Source organism: Salmo salar, chromosome 28, assembly GCF_965601325.2.
Source record: "Salmo salar chromosome 28, fSalSal1, whole genome shotgun sequence".
NCBI classification, from domain to species: domain Eukaryota; kingdom Metazoa; phylum Chordata; class Actinopteri; order Salmoniformes; family Salmonidae; genus Salmo; species Salmo salar.
Genome location: NC_138318.1, coordinates 11,128,761 through 11,152,849, shown reverse-complemented (window position 1 = coordinate 11,152,849; position 24,089 = coordinate 11,128,761). Strand labels below are relative to the sequence as shown.

Here is a 24,089-nt window from a genome sequence, read left to right as displayed (position 1 = left end):
TATGAGGTAGGCCAGCTGTCATCAGTGTGGATAGCCTTGTTGTGAGGCCCGGAATGATGAGGAACCACAGAGAATGGAGAGATCATGGATCCCCATCTCAACAGTGTTCATGAAAACACGACTCTGTATTCTGACGGTCTATCTCATTGTCAGTGATTAAATCAGTCACTTAATTTCATCATAACTGATATCTTCAACATGAACTCTTGACCATGTCTGACAAATCGCTACTCATTTCATCCAATTAATGATGTGATTTATAATTCATCCTTTCTACAATCTATGTGTATTGAACCATTTTCCATCTTCTCAATGAGGACGAGCTTGGTATAGCAATGTCTGAAACATCTAGCTGGAATATAAATTACACCAAATGCTACACATTCCATTGACCAATTTAAGATTGATTTGATAAGAGAAAATTACTCCCATAGAAATACTTTTCGATCTGGAAGTGATCCTGACATAAACTATTTAAAGCAGTCTTTTGTCTAACTGTAAGTATTATCTTGAGAAAGATTTAATTGCTGACATCAACCAGAAAAATATATTTTGAAAGACTGCCTTATCTCTTTTGCATATAAATGCCTCAATTTTTTTAATAATCTTATCCTTGAATTATCTAGCATTATTTACAGTTTTTCAATTCTTGGAGTTACAGAGGCGTGGTTGGAAAAACAGCCCCAGACCATTATTCCTCCTCCACCAAATTTTACAGTTGACACTATGCATTGGGGCAAGTAGCATTCTCCTGCTATCATCCAAACCCATATTTGTCCGTCGGGCTGCCAGAGAACGCGTTTCCAGTGCTCCAGAAACCAATGGCGGCAAGCTTTACACCACTCCAGCCAACGACTTGGCATTGCGCATGGTGATCTTAGGCTTCTTGGCCATGGAAACCCATTTCATGAAGCTCCTCATTCAAACAGTTCTTCTGCTGAAGTTGCTTCCAGAGGCAGTTTGGAACTCGGTAGTGTGTTGCAACTGAGAACAGACAATGTTTACGCACTATGAGCTTCAGCACTTTGCGATCCCGTTCTGTGAGCTTATGTGGCCTACCACTTCACAACTGAGCCGTTGTTGCTCCTAGATGTTTCCACTTCACAATAACAACACTTACACTTGACCAGGGCAGCTCTAGCAGGGCAGAAATTTGAACTGACTTGTTGAAAAGGTGGCATCCTATGATAGTGCCACGTTGCTCTTCTACTGCCAATGTATGTCTATGGATATTGCATGGCTGTGGGGTCGAGTTTATACACTTGTCAGCAACGGTTGTGGCTGAAAGCTGAATCCACTCATTTGAAGAGGTGTCCACATACTTTTGTATATATAGTGTAGATCCCAACCGAAAGCGGTTCTCCTTCCCTCAAGGGCAGGGGTGGTGATATGTGTTTGTTTCTGTTCAGTAGAAGAGATGTGTGTTCAGTAGAAGAGATGTGTGTGTTCTTCCATCACATCGAGGGAGATAGAGAGCGCGCGAGCAAGAGGGAGAGAGAAAGAGCGAATGAGCCAGAGACAGAGCTCTCTTGGCATCCTCTGTCGAGTCCGTGCGCGGCAGAGAATAGCGGTCTTATGGGACAGAGATGGTAGAGGTGTGTCGTTTCTTTATCAGCCTATGACACTGACACAGCGGCCAGGATGGATCTAACCACCCGGAAAATGATGCTTCTGATCGGTCTCAGCTGCCTCTGGCTCCAAGTGCTTTCAGAGGTAAGCTACTATGATCACTTGCTGTATGTGTTTAGTGGCTATAATTGCGTTCATTTTCAAGGTGCTCCCTATTTTCTCACCATTTCATGGCCAGCATGCAGCCTATGTTTACTCTTGCGGTTATCTTGGGCCGGGTCGAACTTACAAAACTGATTTAATCTAAATGAAATGAACCTGGAGAAATAGCTTACGTTAAATAAAGCAACAAACGCTCCTTTTTCTTTTGAAGGTGCGCCCCATTTTTTTCTCCACCGACATAACGGTCATTATAGGCTAGGTGCTACACACTAAAAACAAATGGTTCTATATAGGGCCAAGTAAAGGTCCTTTGCTTATAACCATAGCAAAACCCTTTTGGTTCTATATGGAACCTTTTTTGAAGGTTCTATAAAGCTCTGGAAAAGCTGGATGTCTAATTGAGAACTTCTGACTTAGTCAACCATTCTCAATCGGTCCAAAATATTCTAATGAGTCACCACCCCTACATTTTAATTATCACCAAAAGGGTAAAGAACCCTTTTTGAACTGCAAATAACCATTGAAGGGCTTAAAGGGTTGTTTGGATCAGTATGGTTCCATATATAACCATCGCCGTTCCCAAAGAACCCTTGAGGAACCCTCATTTTTTTGTGTGTAGCCTACATGTTATCATGGTTGGAATCACAGACCTCACTATAATGGACCATCGTATACGTTTAGTTGCGTTTTTTTATGATTTTTTATTTCAACAATACTTTATTTTAGCCTATAGCTCGGCTGCGTCAAGGAGTAGAGACTAATTGTGCTGGACAAAGCAGTTTGAATATAGGTACATGCATTCCTTATTGGCACACGCACACGCACACGTGCACACACACACACACACACACACACACACACACACACACACACACAGGTTCCCTCATAACGGGCTATCACAGGAACCAACCCCTGCTTTTTCGCCCCGGTGATGAACGGTAACACCACGCGCTATTGCCCTTTGTCGCAGCAATTCAATCAACCTCCCTCAGCCTTCCAACAGCGCATCTACCTAATTTGCATCTACAATATGTATGATGTTGGGTTGTGGCCTGTCTATATTATAACCATAAAGCCTTAATGAGACGCAATGTAGCCCTATTGCCTATAGGATAGGCTTAAGTGTTGGGCCATATTCGAGGTTATCCTTTCATGCAGATCATTCAGAGTGGGTATTATATTACTGTCGCACGGATCTCTTAACGTGCATCTTTTAGATAAGGAGATTGGATGGAAATGGGGGGAGTGATGTGAGGTGGATTGTTGTTAGAATGCACACTAAAAGGGTTATTTGGGAAGGGTGGGTGATGGTTCTGACTATTTGAGCCCCACAATGGTTCTTTGCCGTTAAGAAAAGTGTTCTTTGCTCTTTTAGCGATAATTAAAATGTATGGGGCGGTGGCTCATTAGAATATTTTGGGGCGTGGTTTGCTCGCAGCTCTTTTTGTGCAACCGTTGAATGCGTGTCATTACAATTGATATCGTGTTGAGTTACGCGAATTTACGTTGAATAAGACTATGATCAGTGACAGTTTCATGTATTGCCTTCTGTCAACTAAGAACAGTTGACTGAATCAGTGGTTTTCAAGTCTCTCCTCAGGGACCCACAGCTGTTGTACAGGGAGCACATCTAACTCAATTTGTCAATTAAAACAATAATAACCCTTTAGGAATTATAACAATGTAATATGGTTTACCAGGATTAAAAGAAATGATGGTTCTTCAAAAGGATTAAAAAATAAACTTTGAGATTAACAAAAATTCTTTATAGAATAATTCTCCATAGAGATTATATAATGAACCATCAAAAAGGGTTCTCTTTATCCCCAAAAAGGGTTGTAACCATAGCAAACCTTTTTTGGGGTGCTATATATAACCTTTTATTAATGGTTATTTATATAATCTTAGGAAAGGGTTCTTTATAGCACCATAAATCTTATAGTCCACAGGCTGTCATTGTATACGAATTTGTTCTTAATTGATTTACCTGGATAAATAAGGTAAACAAATATTCAATTTAGAACCTAATGAGCTTGGTTCTTTATAGACCTTCAAAAAAAGGTTATACATAAAGCACCTGCTTAGCAAAGCATTTTAGCTAACCCTTCTAACTTTTTACCTTTATTTAACTAGGCAAGACAGTTAGGAACAAATTCTTATTTACAATGACGGCCTAGGAACAATGGGCTAACTGCAGAACAACAGATTTTTACCTTGTCAGCTCGGGGATTCAGTTGCTAGGCTAACACACTAACCACTAGGCTACCTGCCACCTCAGGTAGCCTAATTCTCCTAACCTGTGATGTTAATGCTGCTAACCTGCCACGAAAAGTCACTTTAGTAGCTGTATACCATTGTCAAAACCTGTGTGGTGTGTATAGGCCATGGCTGGTTGTGAGAGGGTCAGGGTCATGGGGGAAGCCATGTTTCATCCAGACCAGGGACATTAGAAGTAGATCACATCAGAGGCCAGATCAGCTGTGTAAACCATATGTTACAAGACACTGATTATTTGTCAATATAGTAGATTGCAATTCTCTCTAATCATCAATGCTGAGGAATTATAAACCCCTTTGGTTCCTCAAACCCTATGAGGCGTATATCAATTAAATGGTCCATCAATCAATCAGTGAATTCATCTATTTTAACGTTTCATTTTTTCAGAATAAATCAGAAGGTTTGTATTGTATTATTTATGAAACCATGTAGATACGTGAGTGTTGAGTGTGGTGTTAATGTAACAGAGGTGGTTTGGTGAAATGTGAATCAAGTGAACACGTCCATGTGAAGAGAAACCTTGCCCTGAGACCTGAAGACTGGGCTTGGCTGACAGTCTTGTGGTGCATATCTCTGTGTGTGTCTGTACCGGTTCTGTGTGACCCCGTCTCTGGGTGCCTGTGCAGTCACCTGTGCTATGCAGATTGAAGGCTACCAGTATGTTCCAATACCAACACAATTTTACCGTTTAGAATGCATGCTCAATATACTGATTCATTCAAAGTGGTGTGCTAGTGTGGATATTGGAACAGATCGAGCTGTGCTGCGGTAACATCTGAATGCTTCTATGTCAGTATGATAACCGTGACATTGATATGAGTGGAGATATCAGCATGTTAGATTTTCATCAGAGACTCCTGTTCACTGTGTAATATGATTAACCAGAGCAATGCCAAAGGACCCATAACTGACTTTGGGGAAATGCCGTGCGAAATGACTAAAAGCTCAATGTAAATCTGTGTGTGTCAGAGGCAAAGCAACGGCAGGGCCTTTTTCAGGCCCTGCCAGATTGAATACTGGCCCGCCCAATCAGGCTGGCTTAAAATCTATAAAAAATATTGTCTCCTGACTAATTAGAAATGTTGAAAAATGAGGTAGAAGGTTCCTGGGATCTAATTGGTTATATCGCAATCATATGGTAGCCCTAGGATGACCACATTTAAAATACCCAAACGCGGGACAACAGGATGATTTTGCGGGACATTCATGGGACAGTGTAGCCTACATGAGTCTAACTGGTGTAGTGCTAATTTCTAAGGGGCTGGAGTGCAATACACATTTAAATTATGTTTGTTGTACCGATAGATGTAGCCTATTGCATATCATTATAGAATATGCATAAAATGCATCCTCCAATTGCAACGTCTGCCTATGCCCACACATAACTATATTTTTAATACCCTCAAACACCAAGTTAGGCATACCTAATTTCAAAATAGGCCATGGCATCATCACTGTCAATCATGAATGATAATTCTTCATATTCAAACCATATATCCTGAGCCTGCTTTTATTGTAGCTGGGGATTTTAACAAAGCAAATTTGAGAATTTGAGCTCAAGGATTATCAATGACAACAGGATGTACCTAAGCTCAATTTCAAGTCTCATGGCTTGGTTTTTGCACTGACATGCACTGTCAACTGTGGGACTGTCACGTCCTGACCAGTAAAAGGGGTTGTTTGTTATTGTAGTGTGGTCAGGGCGTGGCAGAGGATGTTTGTTTTGTGTGTTTCGGGGTTTTTGATGTATGTTCTATATTTTCTTTTTCTATGTGTTTATCTGGTTTTTCTATTTCTATGTTGGGGTTTTGGAACGACCTCCAATTAGAGGCAGCTGGTTGTCATTTCCTCTAATTGGAGGCCATATTTAAGTGGGTTAATTTTCTCTTGTGTTTGTGGGTGGTTGTTTCCGTGTATAGTGTGAGCACCTTACAGGACTGTTTTTTGTCGTTTGTTTTGTGTAAGTGTATTTTTTGGTTTTTCCTTCTAATAAAAAGAAGATGTTCACTCTACCTGCTGTAGTTTGGTCCGCTCCCTACAACGACGCTTATGACAGGGACCCTATATAGACAGGTGTGTGCCTTTTTAAATAATGTCCAATCAATTGAATTTACCACAGGTGGACTCCAATCAAGTTGTAGAAACAGCTCAAGGATTATCAATGAAAACAGGATGTACCAGAGCCCAATTTCAAGTCTCATAGCACAGGGTCTGAATACTTACATCTTTATGTTTGGAGGAGAAAGGGGAACGCTTGCAAGCCGAAGAACACCATCCCAACCGTGAAGCACAGGGGTGGCAGCATAATGTTGTGGGGGTACTTTGCTGCAAGAGGGACTGGGGCACTTCACAAAATAGGTGGCATCATGAGGGAGGACAATCATGTGGATATATTGAAGCAACATCTCAAGAGATCAGTCAGGAAGTTAAAGCTTGGTCGCAAATGGGTCTTCCAAATGGACAATGACGCCAAGCATACTTCCAAAGTTGTGTCAAAATGGCTTAAGGACAACAGAGTCAAGATATTGGAGTGGCCATCACAAAGCCCTGACCTCAATCCTATAGAAAATATGTAGGCAGAACTGAAAAGGTGTGTGCGAGCAAGGAGGCCTACAAACCTTACTCAGTTACAACAGCTCTGTTAGGAGGAATGGGCCAAAATCCATCCAATTTATTGTGGGAAGCTTGGGGAAGGCTACCTGAAATGTTTGACCCAAGTTAAACAATTTAAAGGCAATACTAATTGAGTGAATGTAAACTTCTGACCCACTGGGAATGTGATGAAAGAAATAAATGCTGAAATAAATCATTCTTTCTACTATTATTTTGACATTTCAGATTCTTCAAATAGTGGTGATCCTAACTGACCTAAGACATGGAATATTTACTAAGATTAAATGTCAGGAATTGTGAAAAACTGAGTTTAAATGTATTTGGCTAAGGTGTATGTTAACTTCCGACTTCAACTGTATATAAATAAGGTATTTCAGTGTATTTTTGTTGTTGTTTTTTCCCAAAAAATAATGACCTTGTCCATATGTGTTATTGTGTGTAGATTGATGAGGGGAAAAATCATTTAATCCATTTTAGAATAAGGCTGTAATGTAACAAAATGTAGAAAAAAGTCAAGGGGTCTGAATTCTTTCGGAATGTACCGTAATTTCCGGACTATTAAGCGCACCTGAATATAAGCCGCACCCACTGAATTAAAAACAAATTATTATTTTGAACATAAATAAGCCGCACATGTCTATAAGCCGCAGGTGCCTACCGGTACATTGAAACAAATGAACTTTACACAGGCTTTAACGAAACACGGCTTGTAACAAAAATAAATAGGCTTTAACGAAACACGGCTTGTAACAAAAATAAATAGGCTTTAACGAAACACGGCTTGTAACAAAAAAAAAAAAATTAGCAGTAAGCTTTAGTTGTCTTTTTGCACTGAGCTGCTGTTTCCAACATCTTATCATCGACTCATTAAGACCAAGCTCCCGTGCAGCAGCTCTATTTCCTTTTCCAACAACCAGATCAATCGCCTTCAACTTGAAAGCTCCATCATATGCATTTCTCCGTGTCTTTGCCATGATGAGGGTGACAAAATGACTACCGTAATCAGAATGATGGGAAGTTTGAGAGCGCTCGATTTAATCTAAACAGTAAACAAAAAAGTTGTTTGACCGTAACCCGTTCGGCAATTTCATTGGTCTAATGAAAGCTTCATGCCGCCAAAAAACTGAGCACGTCACAGAATGTGTTTTTTTGGAGAAAACAAATTGAAATTGGAAAAATCCATATATTAGCCGCGTCATTGTTTAAGTCGCGACGTTCAAAGCCTGGGAAAAAAGTTGTGGCTTATAGTCCGGAATTTACGGTACTGTATATTTAGTTCATTTATCAGCTGCTCTCATCACACCGTAGTACCATTACACTTCTGATACCAATGCAGGGTGAAAGGGGGCCACAAAACTGTGAACCGCTATCAAAAAATGGTATAGAATTTTTTTTTCTTTTTGATAATACAAATTACAGTTCTCGAAAGTTTCTTATTACAAAATAGTGTAGTTCATCCCAGTGTTATACAAATTACAAAATACTCAGAAGTAATTTAAATATAAATGTAAAATGCATGTAACAGAAATACTGCCCATATCTGGCAGCAGCGGCCTGTCTGCCAGGGTCTAGGACTTTTGCACTGAAATAATCACTTCAGGCCCCATGTGATCACTATCATAACTCTGTTCTGGATGCTGAATTAACTGTGTTCATTCAGAAACTGCACCGGAAAGGAATTCCCATCCCTTATTCGAGGTTTTGGACAGCTGCAGCCCTGACATTTTCCCTAACATCAATAGACTACTAAGGGCCATCATTGCCCTTCTTATGACTTCATGTAGTGTTGAGAGACTCTTCTCCACTACAAACCAGATCAAAACATCCATCAGATCTTGCATGCTGACTGCACATCTCAACAATCTAGCACTGTTGTACTTTGAAAGGGAACACAGTGACTCTTTGGACTACGATGAAATAATCTCAATTTTTAACACCAAGCCTACACACTACAACATGTGTGTTCCTCAAGGGAAGTGTGATGGTTCTATGTGGAACCATACTGATCATAAGAACCCTTTGAGCCCTTCAATGGTTCTTTGCTGTTCAAAAAAGGTTCTTTCCTCTTATAATGATAGTTAACTACACTGGACTTTCTACAAACTGGAAACAACATATCCTGAGGCCGCATTTGTTTTAGCTGGGGACTTTAATGAAGCAAATTTGAGGAAAACGCTACCAAAGTTCTATCAACACATTGCCTGTAGTCCTCGCGCTTCACAAACTCTTGAATATTATTACTCTCCAATCCGGGATTGCTACAAGGCCCTCCCCCGCCCTCCCTTTGGCAAATCAGATCAGGACTCCATTCTGCTCCTCCCTTCCTATAGGCAGAAACTCAAACAGGAAGTACCCGTGCTAAAGTCTATTTAACGCTGGACTGACCAATCGGAATCTTTGCTTTTGTTTTGATTACACGGAATGGGATAAGTTCCGGGTTGCCTCCGAGAATAACATTGATGTATACACTGACACAGTGACTGAGTTCATCAGGAAGTGTATAGGGGATGTTGTTCCCACTATGACTATTAAAACCTACCCAAACCAAAAAACGTGGATAGATGGCAGCATTTAACCACGGCAAGGTGTCTGGGAATATGGTTGAATACAAACACTGCAGTTATGCCCTCCGTAAGGCAATCAAACAGGCAAAAATTGTCAGTACAGAGACAAAGTGGAGGCACAATTCAACGGCCCAGACATGAGACGTATGTGCCAGGGACTCCAGACAATCACAGATTACAAAGGGAAAACTAGCTACGTCGCGGACACCGCTGCCTTGCTCCCGGACAAGCTAAATACCTTCTTCGCCCGCTTTGAAGATAACACAGTGGCCCGCTCCCGAGGACTGTGGGCTCTCGTTCTCCGTGGCCGATGTGAGTAAGACATTTAAGCTTGTTAATTAACCCTCGCAAGGATACCAGCCCAGACGACATCCCTAGCCGCGTCCTCAGAGCATGCGCAGACCAGCTGGCTGGAGTGTTTACTGACATATTCAATCTCTCCCTATCCCAGTCTGCTGTACCAAAGAAAGCAAAGGTAACTTCTGTCATCATGAAGTGCTTTGAGAGGCTAGTTAAAGATCATATCACCTCCACTTTACCTGACACTGTAGACCCATTACAATTTGCATACCGCCCCAATAGAGCCACAGAATATGCAATCGCGATCACACTGCACACTGCCCTATGCCATCTGGACGAGAGGAATACCTATGTACGAATGCTGTTCATTGACTTCGCTCAGCCTTCAACACCATAGTACCCTCCAATCTCATCATTAAGTTTGGGGCCCTGGGTCTGAACCCCGCCCTGTGCAACTGGGTTCTGGACTTCCTGACGGGCCGCCCCAAGGTGCTGAAGGTAGGAAACAACACCTCTACTATGCTGATCCTCAACACAGGGGCCCCACAAGGGTGTGTGCTCGGACCCATCCTGTACTCCCTGTTCACCCATGACTGCATGGCCACGCACCTTTCCAACTCAATCATCAAGTTTGCAGACAACACAACAGTAGTAGGCCTGATTACCAACAATGACGAGATAGCCTACAGGGAGGAGGTGAGGTCCCTGGCGTAGTGGTGCCAGGAAAATAATCTCAACGTCAGCAAAATGAAAGAGCTGATCGTGGACTTCAGGAGACAGCAGAGGGAGCACGCCCCCATCCACATCAACGGGACCGCAGTGGAGAAGGTGAAAAGCTTAAAGTTCCTTGGCATACACATCATGTAAAATCTGAAATTGTCCACCCACACAGATAGTGTTGTAAAGAAGGTGCAAAAATGCCTCTTCAACCTCAGGAAGCTTAAGAAATTCGGCTTGGCCCCTAAGATCCTCACAAACTCTTACAGATGCACCATTGAGAGCATCCTGTTGGGCTGTATCACCGCCTGGTTTGGCAACTGCACTGCCCGCAACAGCAGGGTTCTCCAGAGGGTGGTGCGGTCTGCCCAACACATCACCGGGGGCACACTGCCTGCCCTACAGGACACCTACAGCACCCGATGTCACAGGAAGGCCAAAAAGATAATCAAGGGCATCAACCACCCGTGCCACGGCATGTTCCCCCTACTATCATCCAGAAGGCAAGGTCAGGTGCATCAAGGTGCATCAAAGCTGGGGCCGAGAGACTGAAAAACAGCTTCTATCTCAAGGCCATCAGACTGTTAAATAGCAATCACTAGCCGGCCTCCACCCAGTACCCTGCCCTGAACTTAGTCACTGTCACTAGCCGGCTACCACCCGGTTACTCAACCCTGCACCTTAAAGGCTGCTGCCCTATGTACATAGACATGGAATCACTCGTCACTTTAAAAATGTTAACATACTGTTTTACTAATTTCATATGTATATAATGTATTCTACTGTATTCTAGTTAATGCCACTCCGACATTGCTCATCCTAATATTTATATATTTCTTAATTCCATTCTTTTACTTTTAGATTGTATGAATTGTTGTGAATTGTTAGATACTACTGCACTGTTGGAGCTAGGAACACAAGCATTTAGCTACACCCACAACAACATCTGCTAAGTAAGTGTATGCAACCAATAAAATTGGGTTTGATTTGATTAAAATGTAGGGGTGGTGGCTAATTAGAATTTTTGGGGGCATGGTTTGTAGTCTGCTCTTTTTGTGCAACTGTGAGTACCATCCCAGTTGATCTAACCTGCTGTGTTATGATATTACATGTTATATATGACAATGGCTGGTGATGGTGCCTTGTGACAGACTCATGTATGGCCTCATGACAATTGAGAACAGTTCATTAAGTCAGTAGTTCTTAGTTCTCTCCTTGGGGACCCTTAGTGATGGGGAAATGAAGCTTCCTGAAACATTGAGGTTTTCCAGCCAATTGTGTCGAAAATAGGTTAATTACGCGAAGCTTTGAGCGACACAATGTACACTAGTGGCACATGCTGGTGTTATAGATGATGTCCCACACCCCGTAGCACACGTGTGCAGTGTAGCCTTTTTGTCTTCTACCAAACCAATACCAAACCAATCAGGTGGTTGTTTGACAAAACGAAGCTTCGGACGTCATTGATCACGTGCTTCTGATAAAGTGATACAGGTATCGGCACACTGCTTTGAAGTAGCAATTTCGACACATGCCTCGGAGCTCCGGCATCAAACATGACATCACTAGGGACCCCCACCCATTCCAGAGCAACTTGTTAATAAACACAATTATAAAATCTATGGAATTTTAACAATATAATATGGCTATTAAACCAGAACAACAGAACCAGTATGGTTTTACAAAAACCTATGATATTGAGAAAGGTTCTTTATAGAACCATTCTCCATACAGGTTCTATTAAGAACCATAGAAAACGGTTCTATATTGCCCCAAAAAGGGTTGTAACCATAGCGGAACCCTTTTTTGGGGTCTATATAGAACCTTTTTTTAATGGTTCTTTATAGAACCTTAGGAAAGGGTTCTTTATAGCACCATTCAGGTTTCATTTAGAACCTTATGAGCATGGTTCTTTATAGAACCAAAAAAAACGGTTCCATATACTGTATCACCAAAAAGGGTTCTGCTATGGTTAGAAGCCAATTAACCCTTTTTTGGGATTTGGGACTAGAATTAATCATTTGTTTTTAGTGTGTATGCGTCTATGCCTTGAGCTTTAAAACATGAAAAACACAAGAAAGATAAGCCTGAATACTGTTTATTTATGATTTAGCCTAGTGTTTTCATGCCCAACTTGGTAGTCCAGGCCTATATGTGTTTGATTCAAAGTGAGCTACAATGGAAGTCGAGGTGAAGAGGGTGAAACATTTATAGATGTTATCTGAGTCCTCTTTTATTCAGTATCTGCAGAAACAGGGGCCTCCCGAGTCTCGCAGCAGTCTAAGGCACTGCATCACAGTGCTTGAGGTGTCACTACAGACCCGGGTTCGATCGTGACCGGGTGTCCTATAGGGTGGCGCACAATTGGCCCAGCGTCGTCCGGTTTAGAGGAGGGTTTGGCCGGGGGGGGGCTTTACTTGGCTCATCAAGCTCTAGCGATTTCTTGTGGCGGGCCGGGCGCATGCAGGCTGATTTCGGTCGTCAGTTGAACGGTGTTTCCTCCGACACATTGGTGCGGCTGGCTTCCGGGTTAAGCTGCAGGTATTAAAAAAAATGTGGTTTGGCGGGTAATGTTTCGAAGGACGCATGACTCGACCTTTGCCTCTCCCGAGCCCGTTGGGGAGCGATGAGACAAGATCGTAATTGGATTGCAATTGGATATCACAAAATTGGGGAGAAAAATAACCCCTTTTCTCCCCAATTTTGTGATATCCAATTGCAATCCATATATATATATACACTGCTCAAAAAATAAAGGGAACACTTAAACAACACAATGTAACTCCAAGTCAATCACACTTCTGTGAAATCAAACTGTCTACTTAGGAAGCAACACTGATTGACAATACATTTCACATGCTGTTGTGCAAATGGAATAGACAACAGGTGGAAATTATAGGCAATTAGCAAGACACCCCCAATAAAGGAGTGGTGACCACAGACCACTTCTCAGTTCCTATGCTTCCTGGCTGATGTTTTGGTCACTTTTGAATGCTGGCGGTGCTTTCACTCTAGTGGTAGCATGAGACAGAGTCTACAACCCACACAAGTGGCTCAGGTAGTGCAGCTCATCCAGGATGGCACATCAATGCGAGCTGTGGCAAGAAGGTTTGCTGTGTCTGTCAGCGTAGTGTGTTGATAAATGGGTTGATAAATTGGATTTCCATTGAGTGATTTTGTTGTCAGCACATTCAACTATGTAAAGAAAAAAGTATTTAATAAGATTATTTCTTTCATTCAGATCTAGGATGTGTTGTTTAAGTGTTCCCTTTATTTTTTGAGCAGTATATATATAGTATCAGCAGAAACAGTCAGAGAATTTCCTCCATTTCCTTCTCTCCTCTCGACTCTGACCTGGTTTCTGTGACTCTAAGAGACTGCACTACACAGCATTCTGTCAGATATCATCTGAAACTGTCTAAAACTCGGTTCTTCAGTACCAGAGGAGGCTGGTGGAAGGAGCTATAGGAGGATGGGCTCATTGTATCAGCTGGAATGGAATAAATGGAACTTTATCAAAAAAAACATCAAACATATGGAACATATGGTTCAATTTATTCCATTACAGCAATTACAATGAGGCGGTACTCCTAAAGCTCCTCACACCAGCCTCCACTGTTCAGTACCCAGGTCTCTGTGTTCTGTATGCTTGTGTGACTGTAATGTTTGTCTATGTGACTGGTAGGGATTTCACCTGCATCGTCGGCACGCCTCAAGACAAGCCCACTGAGCTAAAGCCTGTAACAGGCTTCGGGTCTTAGGCAAGGTCATGGGGGTCTATATAGAATTGATTTGTTCTGTAACAGATATGATGTGAAACATTGACAGTAGGTTGTGTTATCTGAAACTATGTCTGATGTGTTCCTCTTCTCTCAGGTGGTAGCTGATGACAGTTATTTAAACGAGGTGCAAAACACAGGTAGGCTAACAGTCACCTCTCTCCTCTTCTTCCTGTTCCCTCATCCATTTCCTTGTGTTCTATACAATGTCCCATCCCTTCTTCCCCCACACATATTCTCTCCATTCCTACTCTCACTCCTCATGTTCTTATAACCTATTTCCCCCTCCTCCTATATCCCCCATCTCTATTCGCTCTCTCTCTCTCTCTCTCTCTCTCTCTCTCTCTCTCTCTCTCTCTCCCACTCTCGCTGTGTGGCTGGTGGTTGTGATCTGGGTGGGGTTCTCTCTCTCTCACTAGCAAAGACCAGCCGATTCATAATTTCTGGCCTCAATCCAAGTGCTCAATATCCACAGAAGCACACACACACAAGAGCCCAAATCTCTACAGTGCTGGTGATTAATTGAGGTCTTTGAATCCTGCCACATCAAGGAAAAGAAACCCCGCCCCAACATCTGGCCAATCAGACAGCAGACTGGGGATGGGAAGGTTCTGGGTGAAATGTGCCTGAGGTTTCGTCTGAGATTAATATGATAATCTGTAAGGCCCTCCTTGGCTTTTTTAGCGTACAGTACATCAGTGTGCTTTATTATTGTGTAGCTGATGTTGTAGGTATGAGTGTGTCTCGTGTTTGTATGCACTGCCGTCATGTGTGTGAGCACAGACACATACCCACCCCCACATGGCTCAGCTCTGTACGTGTGAACCGTGTCAAATACTCATTGTGGCGGGGAAATGGATTATGGGAGCTGAGAGAATGAGTGTTCCCGTGGTGATGGTTCCCATAGCGATGGAGGAGAGTGGTTGTCGTAGCAACACAGAGTGTTGGTTGCCCTAGCAATCAGTGTGTGACTAGGACGTTTTGAGTTAATTTGGGTTTAGGTCAAATCTTTTGAGATCTGGCAGGGTCCATCAAACAAGAAGGCAACTAAAAAACGTGATTTCCTTCAAAACAGCACATATTCCCAAATCATACGTAAGTTTATTCTAAAATGTATTTCACACATGGTCTCATCACACTTGATAGAAAAAAGGAAAAATGATCAAATAACCAAAATGATCAAGTTAAAACACATCATAAACATCAGATGTAAAAGATAAGGTGAAAGTAAATTACAACTCTACTGTACTTCCAGTATGTAACAAACACTTACACACCTCATACCACTACGATTTAACACACCATTACAGGCAACAACATCATATTATATCAAAGACATTACTCCCATCGACACATTTTACAATTCCATTCATGTAAACAAACCATCATTAGGTTATACTGTCACATCTCTGACTGACAGCATTATGAATACATATGGCACTATAAGCTCTGTGACCTTATTGGATCACTATTTATTCTGTGTGATTGACAGTAGAGATGACCAATGGGGCAGTGTTTTTACCACCAGCATTACCACCCGAGTTGAAGTATGTATAGAGCTTCTCGGTGAAGTTGCAGCTAGTGAAAGAGTGGATGTGAGATCTGGCCTTTACATCATAAAAGGAGACTAGACCCTCCTCATAATCCACAAACACCCCCACTTTTTGGGGTGTCGGGGGCTTGCCGGAGTAGAAGGGCAGGTAGAAGAGGTTATCGTACATGTTTGCACAATACCAATGCTGGTGGTACCCACTCTTCAGACCCAGAGTCCAGAATCCATTCTCAGGGGTCAGTGGAAGCCAGCCCTTCCTGTTGGTGGACTTTCTAGCCACCCCTAACCTCCACCAAGTCTTCCCCTCTACCTGCACCTCATAGTAGAATCTCCCAGAGGAGAATTCATTCTTTCCCAGGATAGAGGGATTATAATCAAACCTCTCTGGGTTGTTAGGAAGTTCCTTTAGTACGCCTCCCAGTGTCACTTGTTTTCTGTCCTCAGACACGTTGAGGTATGGAAATGCTGTATCAGGGTCCAGAGTCACATCCACTGCGTACTGCTGCATCCTCTTCAGCTTGATGTCAGGCAACTTCTCTATCTCATTATGAAGTGTCTCTTCTAGTTGAGACACAACTCTCCTCACATTCTTCACATGTAGGTAGTAGTGAACACTGATCTCAGACCAGTCCTTGGTGAATGTGGGGGTGCACAGGGATGGGGAACTCTGGAGGAGGTGGAGGTGGTCCTTAGTGCGTGAGAGCTGCTTCAGCTCAGTGCGTCTTCTCTTAAGCTCGGTAATTTCTTGCTCCAGCTCGTTAATCAGACCTTTAGCCCGCCTGTCTTCGGCTTTCTGCTTCTCCTCAATCTCCACAATGAGCTCAGCCTGGCTTCTCTCAATGGAACGCACCAGAGCATTGAAGACCTCCACACTGTCTGCTCTCTCTCTCTCTGCAACTCTCTTGCTGAGCTCTACTGAGTCTTTGATCTCCCTAACCTTCTGCCAGCGGTCATGGATCATCTGCCGAATTTGTGCTATGGAGTTCCGCAGTTGAGCCTTCTTCTTTCCAAACTCTTCCTCTAAAGGGACGGTGTGGTGAGTCTTGTGGTCTGTCTCGGTGCAGAACTGACACACACACGTTTGGTCAGTCCTACAGAACAGCTCCAAGAGTCTGTCATGCTTCTTACACATCATGACTTCCAGGTTTTCCACAGGGTCTATCAGCTTGTGTCTTTTCAGGCCTGCAACTCTCTGATGAGGCTGCAAGTGAATCTCACAGTAAGAGGTCAGACACTCCAGGCAGGACTTCAGGGCTTTGAGTGTTCTCCCAGTGCAGACCTCACAGGCCACTTCTCCAGGCTCGGCAGGGGACAAATCTCTGTCTCTGTCACTCATTCTTTTGAAATGATCTGCAACATTTCTCAGTGTTGTGTTGGTCTTTAACTCTGGTCTTTTGTAGAACGTATGCTTACACAGTGGACACCGACACCGGGCAGTGGTGTTCCAATATCTGCTGATACAGGCCTTGCAGAAGTTGTGTCCACATGGAATGGAGACTGGCTCAGTCAACACATCCAGACAAATAGAGCACTGGAACTGATCTTCAGACAGGAAACTGCTGGAGGACGCCATTTCTGCAACACAAAGAGCAAGAGCAACCATATAATTATGTACTGGAAGGAGTACAATCACAATTCAGTCTCCTTTTATCCAGACAAGGAAGAGTTTAAAAAGATTATGGATTCAGAAAGAATATACTTTACACTAACCAACAGTATATAATATAATACCGATAAATGAATCAGTCAGATTTACACATTTCCATCAGATATTCCGGTTTAAAGAAGTGACCCAGTAGTGATTTATAAACTGTATACTGTAGTGGATGTTTGTCAGAACTGTTCTGTTCTCCTGTTTATAGACTGTGTTTTGTGGTTGTTAACGAAATGGTTGTCATACTCTGTTGCTGATCGATATGTAATGTTACTGTTGTGACTATCTGTTTTTGTGTCTTTTCCTGAGACATGTACAAAAAAGTGACTTCTGTAGTCAATGAAATATAATTCTAGAAAATTGTAATAAACGGATATAATAAACTATCTTCATAAAATTACTTTAATATTGTTGACAGAGATCATGGCTTTTAGCCAAGGGCGTAGCAGGTGAATACAGCTGAGAAAAACAGGAAGCACAGCAATTCTGGTAGAAATAAGCCATACCTATTCAGGTAAAACCTCCCTCCAACTCGATCAGTACTTACTTGAGTTTGCTTGTGCCTTCTATTTCTCTATGAAAGGTGGACTCTGTGCAGGCTGCAGCTGTGTTGCTATCTTCGCGAAGAGCAGGAACGTGTTTGTTACCGTGTGCAGTTTCCTGCTCTCAGTTTAACTCTGACTTCAGCAAAGTGTCATCTCTTAACTCCTCCCTGCATATCCTGCTCTTACATCAGATATAGTAGGGAAGACGTGTCATTAGCTTTAATCGTCCATAGTTATTTGCTTGAAAGTATACTGAAAAACAAAAACAGGTTCAGAAAATGCTCATTAACTCGTGGAGTACAATGGAATGGGGGATGAAGAGAAAGAAGGAGAGGGAAGTGTAATGAGATGAGCAGAAGGAAAAGACGGTGTGTACAGTAGGAGGAAATATAGCACAGTAGTTTGTTTTATACAGGCCTCTACTATCGGCTGTGATATTCCCCAGAGATGATAGGTCAGTTTTATACAGGCCTCAACTATCGGCTGTGATATTCCCCAGAGATGATAGGTCAGTTTTATACAGGCCTCTACTATCGGCTGTGATATTCCCCAGAGATGATAGGTCAGTTTTATACAGGCCTCTACTATCGGCTGTGATATTCCCCAGAGATGATAGGTCAGTTTTATACAGGCCTCTACTATCGGCTGTGATATTCCCCAGAGATGATAGGTCAGTTTTATACAGTCCTCTACTATCGGCTGTGATATTCCCCAGAGATGATAGGTCAGTTTTATACATGCCTCAACTATCGGCTGTGATATTCCCCAGAGATGATAGGTCAGTTTTATACAGGCCTCAACTATCGGCTGTGATATTCCCCAGAGATGATAGGTCAGTTTTATACAGGCCTCTACTACCGGCTGTGATATTCCCCAGAGATGATAGGTCAGTTTTATACAGGCCTCTACTATCGGCTGTGATATTCCCCAGAGATGATAGGTCAGTTTTATACAGGCCTCTACTATCGGCTGTGATATTCCCCAGAGATGATAGGTCAGTTCTGGCATTTAGTGGATTTATTGAGTCTTTTAAGGTTGTCTGGCAGTAAGCCAATAAAAAAATAAAAAAACAACGATTCAGTACACCCAATATTCCAACACAGTACACCCCCATTATCTTACACAGCACATACATAACCAGCACTATAATACATTGGATTATTTACTCATCATTGCATGATAAAATTATATCTACAAACTAATTGCACATAAAATGTGCTAAATTACGACATTTTATTCAGTCTGTGTGATTGACAGGACAGATGACCAATGGGGCTGAGTTTGGACCCTCAGAATTATTACAAGGGTTGAAATACGGATAGAGTTTCTCAGTGAAGGTGTTGCCAGTGAAAGAGTAGATATGAGACCTGGCCTCCACATTATAGAAGGAGATCTGACCCCCCTCATAATCCACAAACACCCCCACCTTCTGGAGCTTCTCTCTCAGGGAAATGGGGACACGAGTATTGTCGCAGGCCTGATACTTATTTTTACCTCTCATATACACAGTCCACCGTCCACCCTCAGGGCTCTCAGTTGTAGATTCTTTTCTCATGATGGACTCTTTGGCCACTCCAAGAATCCACTCAATCTTCCCCTTTACCTGCACCTCATAGTAGAATCCCCCTGAGGAGAAGCCCTCCTTTCCTAGGACAGAGTATAAACAATCAAACCTCTTTGGGTGGTCAGTGAGAACCTGTGGTCTTTGTTCATATCTCACTTGTTTCCCGTCCTCAGACAGGATGAGACAGCGATGTGCTGTATCAGGGTCTAGAGCCACATCCACTGCACACCTCTGCATCCTCATCAGCTCAGCATCACACAACTTCTCCATCTCTTTGATAACTGTCTCCTCCAGCTGAGACAAAGTTCTCCTCATGATCCCTACACACAGTGCACTGTGAACACTGATCTCAGACCAGTCCTTGGTGTTGGTGGGGGGGCTCAGGGATAGGGAGCTTTGGAGGAGGTGGAGGTGATCCTCAGTGTGTGAGAGCTGCTTCAGCTCAGTGCGTCTCCTCTTTAGCTCAGTGATTTCCTGCTCCAGCTCTTTAATGAGCCTGTCAGCCCGCATCTCTGCTGCTTTCTGCTTCTCCTCAACCAATTCAATGACCTCAGCCTGTCTTCTCTCAATGGAGCACACCAGATTAGTGAAGATCTGCACGCTGTCCGCTATCTCTCTCTCTGTGTCTCTCTTCCTAAACTCTACTAAGTGTTTGATCTTCTGAACCTTCTGCAGTCGCTCCTGGATCATCTGCTGCACTTGTACATCCGTCTTCCCAAGCTGAGCCTTCCTCTCGCCACACTCTTCCTCTAGAGGGATGATGTGGTGAATCTTGTGGTCTGTCTGAGTGCAGAACTGACACACGCATGTCTGGTCAGTCCTACAGAACAGCTCCAGGAGTCTGTCGTGCTTCTTACACATCCTGTCTTCCAGGTTCTCCACAGGGTCGATCAGCTTGTGTCTCTTCATGCCTGCAACTCTCTGATGAGGCTGCAGGTGAATTTCACAGAAAGAGGTCAGACACTCCAGGCAGGACTTCAGGGCCTTGAGCTTCGTCCCAGTGCAGACGTCACAGGCCACTTCTCCAGACTCTGTAAGACTTTGGTTTGGGCTGATGGGAGCTTCCACTTGAACTGACCTCCTGAACTGAGCAGCCATCTCAGAAATGAAGGTATTGACGAGAAGCTCAGGTCTCGTGAAGAACTTATGCTTACACACTGGACACTGGCACAGGTCAGTGGAATCCCAGTATCTGCTGATACAGACTTTGCAGAAGTTGTGTCCACATGGAGTGGAAACTGGGTCAGTGAACATATCCAGACATACAGAGCACTGGAACTGATCTTCAGACAGGAAACTTCTAGGGGACGCCATTTCTGGAACACAACAACAGAACAAACACATCAAAAGACGTGCTAGAATGTGTCAGCATTTAGACCGGAAACATTGTACTTGTGTCTTTTTTCTCACTCTCATAGTGACCTTGGTGTCTTCAGTTGAGTTTCCACTCTCACTCATAAGGTTTTGCTATCTCCCTATTAAGCATCTTCTCCATCTCTCTCTCTACTCACCAGAGTCTGTTATTCCCTTTTATTTCTCTACGAAAGGTAGACTGTCAGCTGCAGTGTTATTTTTGTGAGTTGCAGGAGAAAGTTTGTTTCTGTGTGCAGATACCAGTTCTATATTTAACTTTCACTTCAGCAAAGTGACATCATTTAACTCCACCCCTGCTCTGCTCTTTGCAAATATTTGCCCTTAAAGGGACAGAGTTGATATTTGACATACCTGTCTAAAGTCTCTTCTGATGTTTTTCCTCACATCATTTTGCCAGATTCTCAGAAACAGAGGTTGAAAACCGGCCTGAACATGTTCAGTACTCTGTTTATAGAATGTAAAAAAAATGAAATGAAACACACCATTTAATCCTCTCTTTATTTTCACTCCAAGGTTCTCACCACCTCCTGCTTTTGCAATGCCTCCATGCTGTCTTTCTCTCCCAACACAAAAAATACTACAGTTTACTGTAGAATACTACAGTGCTTACTATAGAATGCTGTAGTAAACTGTAGTATACTATACTACACACTGTAGTATCCCTCGATCAGGTGTAGTACTTAGCATGGAATGATGTAGTATACTGTAGAATACTATAGTAAATACTACAGAAATGTCCGCAATAACACTACAGTCCGCATAAACACAATATATTATGACATTTTGATGCTAGTGATGTTACGTTTGATACCGGAGCTCCGAGGCATGCGTCGAAATCGCTAAGCAGTGTATTTCAAAGCAGTGTGCCGATGCCTGTATCACTTTATCAGAAGCACGTGATCAATGACGTCCGAAGCTTTCTTTCGTCAAAGAAACACCTGATTGGTTTGGCATTTCCCAAACTCGGTCCTCGGGACCCCAAGGGGAGCACATTTTGTTTTTTGCCCTAGAACTACACAGCTGATTCAAATGATCAAAGCTTGATGATTAGTTGATTATTCGAATCAGCTGTGTAGTTCTATGGCAAAAACCAAAATGTGCTCCCCTTGGGGTCCTGAGGACCGAGTTTGGGAAACAGTGCTCTATGGTGTGTGGGACGTCATCTAATATAATAATTTGGCTGCTATAAATTCTTGTTCGAAGCCTTGAGTGATGAAACTATTTACAACACAATTGTCTGGAAAGCCTCAATGCTTCAGGAAGCTTCATTTCCCCATCACTATTTCATACCGGAACGCCGAGGAATGTGTCAAAATCGCTAAGTAGTTTACTTCAAAGCAGTGTGTCGATGCCTGTATCATTTTATCAGACCCACGTGATCAATGACATCCAAAGCTTTTTTTCGTCGAACAACCACCTGATTGGTTTGGTAGAAGACAGAAAGGCTACCCTGCACAGGCGCTACGGTGTGTGGGATGTCATCTATAATCATTTGGCTGATCTAAATTCTTTTGACAAGCAGGTGCCACTAGTGCACACTGTGTTGATCAAAGCCTCGAGCAATGAACGTATTTCCAAACACAACTGGCTGGAAAGCCTCAATGCTTCAAGAAGCTTTGTTTCCCCATCACTAGTAAATACTACAGTACTTAATTTGCATATACCCTGCCCATTCCCCTCCCCAATAATCCCAATTTGTGCCACACATAAGTGAAAAACCTACATAACCTTAAGGTTATAGAAAAGAACAGATGTGTGAACTCTATTTAGTTCTACCTACAGGTAATGGAAAATGTGCTCTTATAGTTTTTCTCCAGTAGGTTTTTTCAAGGAGAAAGTCCCAAACTTCCATGTCAAAGATAATAAATCACTTTAGTAATTACTACAGTAATGTCCCCAAAAACACTATAGCAAATATTACAGTACACTACAGTCTACCAAAACACTACAGTAAATATTACAGTATACTACAGTTTGCAAAAACACTACAGTAAATACTACAGTATAGCATACTACAGGCCGCAAAAACAATACAGTAATTACTATAGTATATACTTCTCTTTATTACTACAGTATTTATGCTATAGTAAACTGTAGAGAAAACACTACAGTGAATACTATAGTATTCCGACCGTAGTATACACTACAATATTTTTTCATGTGGGTCCCTCTCCTTTTTTTCTCTCTTCCTCTTCCAGATTGGAACGAGGTATGATGGGTAAGGGCTACAGCCTCTGGAAAGAGAGAGAGAGAGAGAGTGTGTGTGTGTGTGTGTGTGTGTGTGTGTGTGTGTGTGTGTGTGTGTGTGTGTGTGTGTGTGTGTGTGTGTGTGTGTGTGTGTGTGTGTGTGTGTGTGTGTGTGTGTGTGCGTGCATGGCATGATTAGATGATGTTCAAGGACAGCCAAGCTGTGTGTGAGAGATAACACTGGTCCTGGCTATTGCAGCTCCTCTCTCTGTCCTAGCTATTAATCACAGGGTGTGTGTGTGTGTTAAGTGTGTGCGAGTGTTTGGGTGCGTGCATGTATGTGTGTGTGTGTGTGTTTGTGTCTGGCAGAGTGTGTGTTGCTCAGTTACTATAGAGTCTGATCCTGCTACTCAATGGAACGTCTGATACATCTCTCTCTCTCTCTCTCTCTCGCTCTCGCTCTCTCTCTCTCTCTCTCTCTCTCTCTCTCTCTCTCTATACTAATACTGCTCTAATTACTGCCTGGGAGATTATTGTTGTGGTGTGTGTGTGTGTGTGTGTGTGTGGGTTGGGGGGTGGCAGCATAATTTTTGTGTCAGCAGCAGTTTTATTTAGCCTTTGTTGTTTATGCCTCTTCTACTAATTCCCCCTCTACAGTACAGTGTACACTCCTTAGGGACCCTCAGACTACAGTGTACCCTCCTTAAGGACCCTCTGCTGTGTGTCCTCCTTCATTTTGAGTAAGAATGGGAGTGGGAGGTGAAGGGATTTTAACATGGATCAGTTGAGTAACTGTATTACAGAGGTCCCCTGCTGTGTCATCAGAGAGTGCATATTAATACGTCTTGTAACTGTCTGTAAATGAATATAGGAGAAGCAAGGCGATTTTCCATTTTGAATAAGGACTCTTCATCTCCTCCTCTCTCCTCATCTCCTCCTCTCTCCCTCTCTCTCCAGGTCCACTGCCCTGCTATGAAGGTTTTACAGCTCTACTGTAACATTGTCCCTTTTCTCACCTTCCACAACTGTCTTTCTCTATCTCTCCTCCAAGCTCCTTGCTCCTGTTCCAAGGGTTTTTCAAAGCTGGGTTACTAACATTATCCTCTCTCTCTCTCTCTCTCTCTCTCTCTCTCTCTCCTCTCTCTCTCTCTCTCTCTCTCTCTCTCTCTCTCTCTCTCTCTCTCTCTCTCTCTCTCTCTCTCTCTCTCTCTCTCTCTCTCTCTCTCTCTCTC

At 42.8% G+C, this 24,089-nt stretch overlaps 3 protein-coding genes across 3 annotated transcripts in view; 1 reads left to right on the top strand and 2 right to left on the bottom strand.

Moving 5' to 3' along the window:
• The first annotated feature begins 1,343 nt into the window (after positions 1 to 1,343).
• The window catches only part of LOC106589430 (neurotrypsin), a 36,835-nt gene continuing 14,089 nt past the window's right edge, over positions 1,344 to 24,089 (top strand). The window contains exons 1-2 of the mRNA XM_014179414.3: positions 1,344 to 1,713; positions 14,079 to 14,121. Coding sequence (XP_014034889.2) covers positions 1,642 to 1,713; positions 14,079 to 14,121 — 115 coding nt within the window. The 5' untranslated portion in view covers positions 1,344 to 1,641. The remainder of the gene's footprint in view (positions 1,714 to 14,078; positions 14,122 to 24,089) is intronic.
• LOC106589433 (E3 ubiquitin-protein ligase TRIM21) lies at positions 14,873 to 18,597 on the bottom strand. Its single transcript, XM_014179417.3, has 2 exons — positions 17,735 to 18,597; positions 14,873 to 17,108 (listed from the first exon to the last, which is right to left on the bottom strand). The coding sequence occupies exon 2, from the start codon at positions 17,104 to 17,106 to the stop codon at positions 15,454 to 15,456; it is 1,653 nt and encodes a 550-aa protein (XP_014034892.1). The 5' UTR covers positions 17,107 to 17,108; positions 17,735 to 18,597; the 3' UTR covers positions 14,873 to 15,453.
• On the bottom strand, positions 18,732 to 20,956 carry LOC106589432 (E3 ubiquitin-protein ligase TRIM39). Its single transcript, XM_014179415.3, has 2 exons — positions 20,808 to 20,956; positions 18,732 to 20,612 (listed from the first exon to the last, which is right to left on the bottom strand). Exon 2 carries the CDS (start codon positions 20,608 to 20,610, stop codon positions 18,970 to 18,972), a length of 1,641 nt encoding a protein of 546 aa, XP_014034890.1. The 5' UTR covers positions 20,611 to 20,612; positions 20,808 to 20,956; the 3' UTR covers positions 18,732 to 18,969.

Excerpts from the sequence above, each read along its gene's own strand:
- LOC106589432 (XM_014179415.3), bottom strand. The coding sequence starts at position 20,610 with ATGGCGTCCCCTAGAAGTTTCCTGTCTGAAGATCAGTTCCAGTGCTCT.
- LOC106589433 (XM_014179417.3), bottom strand. The coding sequence starts at position 17,106 with ATGGCGTCCTCCAGCAGTTTCCTGTCTGAAGATCAGTTCCAGTGCTCT.